Here is a 10,135-nt window from a genome sequence, read left to right on the forward strand (position 1 = left end):
TTATTCATTATGACAACTTCACAGTAGCTCATGCAGATGAATATGTTGACAGGGAAGAGGCCATAATTCATTTTTAGGTTCAATCCGAAGGTAAATGCTGTGTCCTACACAGAGAAGTCAGACTCTTAGAGTAGGTTTAAAAAAAAAAAACATTTCTTGCCCAGGGACTCCCCCATCATATCTTAGCAAAAGAAAATTTGTCACGTCTTATCATCAGGTCAGTTGATAATGGCAAGTAGAAGTAATCAACATTTTAAAATTAATAGATTTTGTAGACCGTTTCATAATCTTGACCTTCCCACAGTTGGAGAGAGACAATTTTGCAGTTGTAAAGCAGTTTTCGGCAATTTTTCCATTGAGCTGAGAGAAAATATTGCAGTTTTGAAGATATTTTCCAGGAGTTCTACACAGTTTTGCATGGAGCTGAGAGACCATCTTGGACCTAATTTATCTCAATTCTATGCATTTTGTCATGGCAAATGCGGTGTTCCTCTGCTCAAACATTATAACTAAATCAATGGGCATGTGTACTGAATGACTGGTTTTGGGAATGTTTTATTCTCCGTGACTGTCTCGCTTTTGTTAGTTATATTGTTAGTTCTCAAAGATAGGGTATACATTTTTTTATAAAACTGAGTGTACAAAACATTAGGAACACCCTATTGCCTTCCGAACAGCCTCAATTCGTTGGGGCATGGAATCTGCAAGGCATTCCACAGGGATGCTGGCACATGTTGACTCCAATGTTTCCCACAGTTGTGTCAAGTTGTCTGGATGTCCTTTGGGTGGTGGACTATTCTTGTTACACACAGGAAACTGTTGAGCATGAAAAACCCAGCAGCGCTGCAGTTCTTGACACACACAATACAGAACCCCCCCACACGCACACACCCTCACAGCTAGAGCAAGGTGACCCCACTTCCACACAGAAACAAACGCATTCACATAGAGAGCGTAAGACTTCATCTTTATATATTTCTCTATTGTACTGTACCACAGACGTGTTATGGATGATGAGCCTCTGTAATGTGACATTTCTGTGACAACATGCTATGGCTTTTCCAGTACGATGGGGGTTTATAATCAGCTTCTCAGTTATAATCCATGGATCAATCCCCTCATGTCTACCATCCAAAGGAGATCCCAGTCTCATACTGCGTAGTCTCATTCATTTGTCTCAATCTATGATAAGTCTGTTCTTTTGGGGTCTGTAATATCCCAACCCAAACCCTCATTTATGATGACTTTTGTAGTCTGAATATGTTTTACTCTCTCTTCTTTTAGAAATGCATGCATACATACATCTGTATTAAGGAAATATCTGAAAGAGCTGTGGCACCTCATAAGCCGGTCAATGAAGTTCCAATGTACAGAAAAATGTACAGAGACCAAACACAATGAGCATGTGTGTTTACAACATGAACTAATGAAACAGTACAGTGTTTCATTATCATACCGGTATTTACTGAGTAAGGCGAGAGAATAGCTTATGGATTTAAATTTGAATGTTCAAGCCTCACATTCCCTCAGTAGCATCTCTTGAACTTGATGAGTTTGTGGAAGGCCAGTTTGAACTCGTCATTGAAGGCGGTGTAGATGACGGGATTGATGAGCGAGTTCAGGTAGCCAAGCCAGGTGAACACGTCGAAGAGCACTGGGTGGAACCAGCATTCTTTGCAGATGGCCAGTACCAGGGTACCCACAAAGAAAGGCAGCCAGCACACGATGAAGGCTCCCAGGATGATGCCCAGCGTCTTGGTGGCCTTCTTCTCCCGGGCGGCACACAGGCGCTTCCTCTCCAGCACGCTGTCTGCCAGCTTCACCTTCACGCTATTGAAGAGAGGCGACCCACCTCTGGCTCCTCCTCCACCTCCGCTGGTTCCCCCTCCGGGTTGCAGGTGGCTCTCCTGGTTGGAGGCGGAAGAGTTGATGGAGCAGAGGGAGGAACCGGCTGACGTCTGGATGAGATGGGCCGTGGTGAAACGCTTGCCGGACGACACTGGAGTCTTGAAGATGCGCGAGCGGGCGGCCACATAGATCCGGCCATAGAGGATGATCAGCAGCACGGTGGGCACGTAGAAGGCCCCAAAGGTGGAGTAGAGCGTGTAGGAGATCTGGTCCGTGTTTACCAGGCACTCCATCACTTCCTCGTTGACCTTGGCCTGCCTCCAGAAGAGCGGCGGTATGGAGATAGAGATGGAGATCACCCACACTACCGCTATCATCAGGCCCGCTCGACGCATCGTCCGGCGCTTGGAGTACTCCAGGGCATCAGTGATGGCCCAGTAGCGGTCCAGCGCGATGACACACAGGTGCAGGATGGAGGCGGTGCAAAAGGTGATGTCTGATGACAGCCAGATGTCGCAGACGATCTGCCCCAGGGACCAGGTCTTACTCACCGTGTACACGATGCTGATAGGCATGACCAGGATGGACACCAGCAGGTCTGTCACGGCCAGCGAGCCGATCAGAAAATTGGCTGGCGTGTGCAGCTTCCGGGTCAGAAAGATGGTGGCGATAACAAAGGCGTTGGACAGTACGGTGGCCAGGGTGATGATGGCCAGGATGGCCGACAGGAAGATCTGCAGGCCTAGGAGAATGGCCTCGTCCCAGTGTGCCTCTGAATGTTCAGGGCTCTCTGTGGCATTGGTGAAGATTGAATCAACGGAACTATTATCCTGATCCATCTCGCCGTCCCCTGTAACCCTTTGTTCCAGGTCTAGATGAGCCACATCACCTCAATCGATCAGAGCCTACGCTTCACTTTGTCTTCTCCGCATGGTAAAGAGGGCTGCATCGATGGATGTCACTGTTGGTTGTCACACGTATCCATGGGACGTGATGGATCCTTTATCCCTTATTTGAGTTTTGAAGACACACTGGGTTATTTGTTTAGCTCTGTTTTGATCATCTCAAAAGTGATGACTGCTATTTAGTTTCATATTAGAGATTTTGGTTATACTCGTACCTTTCAATGCACAACTGTTGGCGTTATTATTTCAGTAGACACACTAATATTGGTTTGACGCTGAAGTCCGGCGGAGGGACGGCAGACGCTGATTTGTATTCTGCTCTGGTCTCATCAAACCTCTGCTTTCTCGCTCGCCCAAGCTCTTATCTCCACTCCAGCCAGGCCGAGCACAACACCCCAGACCACGACTCCCTATCAACTGCTGCTTTCATGGTCTCATTCTCTTCAATAACCCTCAGTGAGTCCACACTCAGAGATTATAGTAATACACAGGGTTGGCTCGCTCTGTACTAGTTTAAAGCTGAACCAGGGGTTATTTAATTTGGTTTCAGAGTCAAAGCCTGGGCGGTCCAGTCGTGTTGATGTTGAGAGTGAGCTAGAATGTTAACATGATCCACATCAGGTGGGGAGTCCTTTTCAACCGGTCCAGTCATGGACAACAAGTCAATATCACTTCTTCATGCCATATGTTTTTGTCTCTGCCTTAGAAATTCGCAACTCAATGTGATAAAGGCCAAGGCGTTTTTAGACTCCCAGTGAGACAAAGCACAGCATGTGCTGTATTGATTTCCGGTGTGTGTTAACTTTTTTCCTGTCAAAGCTTTGTTGGTCAGTTAAGCATTCAGGTTTGAGGTCCAGAGGGGAATAGTACTGCACAGCTTATTCCAGGCTTCTATTACAGCATGACAACCTAAGAAATGGAAAGAGAGAGACAGAAATTGTGTGCATTAGAAATACATACGAGTCACCATTTCAAACCGTCAACAATCCCACCTATGTAAAGTATCCTACATGCAGTGATACACGTAAGAATTAACAATACGTGACCTCGACATCGCTGCAATCTCATGCTATCAGACATATTTCTACCACCTACATCCCTATACCCTAATTTTCAGCCATTGCATCCATGCAAGATTGATAATACAATCTTAGGAGTGGGGCTGTAATGTGAAGGGCATCTCGTATATGCCTATATCATAATAAATTGCAAATTTATGGACCTGTAGCACCTTTCTGATTATTGTTTCAAAAGAACCACTGATTGCTCTTACAGGCACAGGCTGGGGACAGGTTATGGTATACATGATAGGATACATGGAACGCACTACACCTATACAGCAGTATACCGCCTACGGCACAACGATGAACGCTCTGCTCAATACTGTGGCATCACAGGCACCGTACCTAATGTAATGGTAATGTGCCAGCCAAGTCCACAACTGCCAGTTATAAGAAAATAAGTTATTAAGGGGGAGGAGCAGCAAATATCTGACTACTCTCAGTACACCTGCCCGCAGTACCTTACAATTGCAAAACGTAATTATTGGCACACTGTCACAGTTGTCGTAGTGATGAGACCAAAACGCAGCAGGTATGTGTATGCTCATCTTGACGTTTAATAAATTCAAAATGAACACCAAAATAACAAAAGAACGAACGATCAACAAAACAGTCTGGCAAGGCACAAGGCTAAACACAGAACAATCTCCCACAAACACACAGACAAACACACCCAACTAATATAGGACTTCCAATCAAAGGCAACACCACACAGCTGCCTTCAATTGGAAGTCCACCCCAATTAACTCTACATAGAAACAGACTACCTAGACTAAACATAGAATACATGAATCTCAAACAGTGCCCAAAAAACCCCGGAATACTTAAATCAAATGCCCTTACTACAAAAACACCACCCCCAACCACATAAAACAAATACCCTCTGCCACGTCCTGACCAAACTACAATGACAATTAACCCTTATACTGGCCAGGACGTGACACACACATAAAGCCACAAGATTAATCCATTATTCTCTGTAATGAGGATCTATATGGCAAGACATTGGCTGAGGGAACCACACATGACAGAAAAAAGCTATTAAGACTCCTCACTCCCTCAACAATCTTTGCTTTGAATGAGGGAACCCCAGAAGGAGAAAGCACTCAGCAGGACACAAAGTCCCCCTGCTGTGGTAATCCCTGGGGGGAAAATATAGAATTTGTTTACATCTGGATATAATTAGGACATTTATGTCATGGCTGTCTGAAGGATCGGACCAAAACGCAGCGTGTTTGTAGTTCCACATTATTATTTATTCGTGAAATGTAATGCAATGCACTAAATAACTGAATATACAAAAACAACAAACTGTGACGCAGAAAGAAACAAACACTACTAACCCACAAAACCAGAAGAGAAAAACCTCTACTTAAAAATGATCTCTAATCAGAGGCAACGAGGATCAGCTGCCTCCAATTAGAGATCAACCCAAACAATACCAACATAGAAATAGAAAAACTAGAACTTAAACATAGAAATAGAAAACATAGAACAACCACCCAACACACCCCCTGACCACTCTACTATAGAAAATAACAACTTACTATGGTCAGGACGTGACAGTACCTCCCCCAAAGGTGCGGACTCTGACCGTATTTTAAAAAAACTAAAAAAAAACAACAAGAACCCCCCCCCCAACAACAAACCCCCCCACACAACAACCCACCCGCAACAACAAAACACAAAAGGAGGGTAGGGTGGGCAACTAATGTCTATGGCGGCTCATATGCAGTACCCAGAACCTTCTTATCTAGCGCCTCCCCCCATGGAGGCTGCTCGGGTTCGGGGAGCGTAACCCCCACTCCACCCACTGATCCCTCTGCTTCTTTACCACCTGACCGTGGATCGTCGTCAAAAGAACCGGACTGTAGATCATTGCAAGAGGTTCTGGGCTGTAGGCCGCCGCTGGAGGCTCCGGGCTGCAGACCGCCACTGAAGGCTCCGGGCTGCAGACCGCCGCTGAAGGCTCCGGGCTGCAGACCGCCGCTGAAGGCTCCGGGCTGCAGACCGCCGCTGAAGGCTCCGGGCTGCAGACCGCCGCTGAAGACTCCGGGCTGCGTACTAGGGAGCGTCACTGGAGGTTCCGGGCTGAGATCCTTCTCAATAGGTTCCGGACTGTAGGCCGTCTCAGTAGGTTCCGGACTGTAGGCCGTCTCAGTAGGTTTTCCGGACTGTAGGCCGTCTCAGTAGGTTCCGAACTGTAGGCTGTCTCAGTAGGTTCCAGACTGAAAAACATCTCAGTAGGTTCCGGACTGAAAAACATCTCCGGAAGCTCTGGACTGGTAACTGTCGCCGGAAGCTCTGGACGGGGAACTGTCGTCGGAAGCTCTGGACGGGGAACTGTCGCCGGAAGCTCTGGACGGGGAACTGTCGCCAGAATCCTGATGCGTGGTACTGGCATGGGTGGCGCCAGACTGGTAACACGCACCTCAGAGCGAGTGCGGGGAGCAGGAACAGGACACTCAGGAATGGGCATGCGCACTGGAGGTCTGATGCGTGGGACTGGCCTAGGTGGCGCCAGACTAGTAACACGCACCTCAGGGTGAGTGCAGGAAGCAGGAACAGGATATACTGGGCCGTGGAGGCGCACTGGAGATCTCAAGTGTAGAGCTGGCACAACCCGTTCTGACTCAACCTAGCTCGACTAATACAGGGCGCGGGCACAGATCGCACCGGCCTGTGAATGCGCCCTGACGACACAGTGTGCATCACCGCATAACACGGTGCTTGCCCTGTCACTCGCTCCCCACGATAAGCACGGGGAGTTGGCTCAGGTCTCCACCCTGACTCTGCCAAACTTCCCGTGTGCCCCCCAACAAAATTATTTTGGGGCTGCCTCTCAGCCTTGTCTCTCGGTGCATATAGAGTCTCGTAGTATCGTCGCTCCCTTTTTGCTGCTTCGATTTCCTCCTTTGGGCATTGATACTCCCCAGCCTGACTCCAGGGTCCTTCCCCGTCCAAAATTTCCTCCCAAGACCATTCCTCCAGCTGCTCCCCACCACGCTGCTTGGTCCTTTTTTGGTGGGTTATTCTGTCACAGCTGTCTGAAGGACCGGACCAAAACGCAGCGTGTTTGTAGTTCCACATTATTATTTATTCGTGAAACGTAATGCAATACACTAAATAACTGAATATACAAAAACAACAAATTGTGACGCAGAGAGAAACAAACACTACTCAAAAGATAATAACCCACAAAACCAGAAGAGAAAAAACCCTACTTAAATATGATCTCTAATCAGAGGCAACGAGGATCAGCTGCCTCCAACTAGAGATCAACCCAAACAACACCAACATAGAAATAGAAAAACTAGAACTTAAACATAGAAATAGAAAACATAGAACAACCACCCAACACACCCCCTGTCACGCCCTGACCACTCTACTATAGAAAATAACAACTTACTATGGTCAGGATGTGACAATTTAACATCAGATATGCCAAGTCCTTAGATTGTTTTGCATATTCAAGAGCATTTTAATATAGGGATTCAAATTATTACATTTAATATAAATGAAATAGCCACTGCCACTTACACAGGGCAACATGCCACTAAGTGCCTGTCTCATAAAGGCTCCTATAGAGGGAACCACTAGGAAGCATGAGGGATTAGAATTGACAGGTTGATGACATGACACCATTTAATCCAGGTCTCTCAGGTGAACACAACCCGTCAGACCCTATACATGCTGATCATTGAAAATATGGTGAGGTCATAAAATAAGTTTTGTAGTGATGTTGTTGATGTAAAGAATATTTGTTGGTCTGTGGTGGGTAATGAGGAGCAACCAGACACAGTACTTGGCACATTTATGAAATTGCTTATTCCAGTTACTAACAAGCATGCACCCATTAAGAAAATGACTGTAAAAACTGTTAAATCCCCGTGGATTGATGAGGAATTGAAAAATGGTTTAGTTTAGAGGGATGAGGCAAAAGGAACGTTAAATAAGTCTGGCTGCATAACCAATGGCAAACGTACTGCATATTGAGAAATCATGTGACTAAACAGAATAAAAACATTAAGAAACTACGCTATGAAACAAAGATAAATGAAATAAAGAACGATAGTAAAAAGCTTTGGAGCACCTTAAACTGAATTTGGTGCAAAAAGGCTAACTCAGCTCCATCATTCATTGAATCAGGTGGCTCATTTATCACAAAACCCACTGATATTGCCAATTACTTTAATGATTTTTTTAATAGCAAGATTAGCAAACTTAGGCATGACATGCCAGCAACAAACGCTGACACTACACATCCAAGTAAAACTGATCAAATTAATTCCATAAAGTGAGTGTGGAAGAAGTGGAAAAATGATTGTTGTCTATCAACAATGACAAGCCCCCAGGATTTGACAACTTGGATGGAAAATTACTGAGGACAATAGAGGATGATATTACCACTCCTATTTTCCATATCTTCAATCTAAGCCCACTAGAAAGTGTGTGCCCTCAGGCCTGGAGGGAAGCAAAAGTAATTCCGCTACCCAAGAATAGTAAAGCCCCCTTTACTGGCCAAATCGCCAAACAATCAGCCTGTCACCAACCCTTAGTAAACTTTTGGGAAAAAAAGTGTTTTAACAGATACAATGCTATTTTACTGTAAACAAATTAACAACAGTCTTTCGGCATGCTTATAGGGGAGGACATTCAACAAGCACAGCACTTACACAAATGACTGATGATTGGCTGAGAGAAATTGATGATTTAAAGACTTCAATGTGGCTTTTGACATTATCAATCATATTCTGCTGATGGAAAAACGTATGTATTATGGCTTTACACCCACTGCTATATTGTGGATTATGTTGGAGAGGCTTCCATTAACTTGTTATGGATAGGGGGCAGTATTTTCACGGCCGGATAAAAAACAGACCCGATTTAATCTGGTTATTACACCTGCCCAGAAACTAGAATATGCATATAATTAGTAGCTTTGGATAGAAAACACTCCAAAGTTTCTAAAACTGTTTGAATGGTGTCTGTGAGTATAACAGAACTCAAATGGCAGGCCAAAACCTGAGAAGATTCTGTACAGGAAGTACCCTGTCTGACCATTTCTTGGCCTTCTTTGTCATCTCTATCCAAAACAAAGGATCTCTGCTGTAACGTGACACTTTCTAAGGCTCCCATAGGCTCTCAGAAGGCGCCAGAACGTTGAATGATGACTCTGCAGTTACTGGCTGAAAAACAGTAGCGCATTTGGTAAGTGGTCGATCTGAGAACAATGAGACGGGCGCGCGCTTGCACGTGAAGAGTCCATTTTACTTTTTCAGTCTTTAAATGAAAACAACGACTCCCGGTCGGAATATTATCGCTATTTTACGCGAAAAATCGCATAAAAATGTATTTTAAACAGCGTTTGACATGCTTCGAAGTACGGTAATGGAATATTTTTACATTTTTTGTCACGATACGCGTCTGCGCGTCACCCTTCGTTACCATTCGGATAGTGTCCTGGGAGTGCATTCTAACGAAGAACAGCAAAGGTAATCCAATTTTTCTTATAGTAAATCTGAGTTTGGTGAGTACCAAACTTGGTGGGTGTCAAATTAGCTAGCCTGTGATGGCGAGCTATCTACTCAGAATATTGCAAAATGTGCTTTCACCGAAAAGCTATTTTAAAATCGGACACCGCGATTGCATAAAGGAGTTCTGTATCTATAATTCTTAAAATAATTGTTATGTTTTTTGTGAACGTTTATCGTGAGTAATTTAGTAAATTCACCGGAAGTGTTTGGTGGGAATGCTAGTTCTGAACGTCACATGCTAATGTAAAAAGCTGGTTTTTGATATAAATATGAACTTGATTGAACAAAACATGCATGTATTGTATAACATAATGTCCTAGGAGTGTCATCTGATGAAGATCATCAAAGGTTAGTGCTGCATTTAGCTGTGGTTTTGGTTCTTGTGACATTATATGCTAGCTTGAAAAATGGGTGTCTGATTATTTCTGGCTGGGTACTCTGCTGACATAATGTAATGTTTTGCTTTCGTTGTAAAGCCTTTTTGAAATTGGACAGTGTGGTTAGATTTAAAGGAGAGTCTTGTCTTTAAAATGGTGTAAAATAGTCATATGTTTGAAAAATTGAAGTTTTCGGATTTTCGAGGAGTTTGTATTTCGCGCCACGCCCTATCATTGGATATTGGAGTGGTGTTCCGCTAGCGGAACGTCTAGATGTAAGAGGTTAAAGAACACCCTCTGTGTTCTGTCTAACAGACCACAGAGGGTGTTCTTTAATGGAAGCCTCTCCAACATAATCCAGGTAGAATCAGGAATTCCCCAGGGCAGCTGTCAAGGCCCCTGGGGAA

At 44.7% G+C, this 10,135-nt stretch overlaps 1 protein-coding gene across 1 annotated transcript; it reads right to left on the minus strand.

Moving 5' to 3' along the window:
• Positions 1–574: 574 nt before the first annotated feature.
• htr1d (5-hydroxytryptamine (serotonin) receptor 1D, G protein-coupled) lies at positions 575–3,657 on the minus strand. The gene has a single exon (XM_014127976.3). The coding sequence runs from the start codon at positions 2,685–2,687 to the stop codon at positions 1,527–1,529; it is 1,161 nt and encodes a 386-aa protein (XP_013983451.1). The 5' UTR covers positions 2,688–3,657; the 3' UTR covers positions 575–1,526.
• Positions 3,658–10,135: the final 6,478 nt, after the last annotated feature.

Source organism: Salmo salar, chromosome 01 (genome assembly GCF_965601325.2).
Source record: "Salmo salar chromosome 01, fSalSal1, whole genome shotgun sequence".
Classification (NCBI taxonomy): Eukaryota; Metazoa; Chordata; class Actinopteri; order Salmoniformes; family Salmonidae; genus Salmo; species Salmo salar.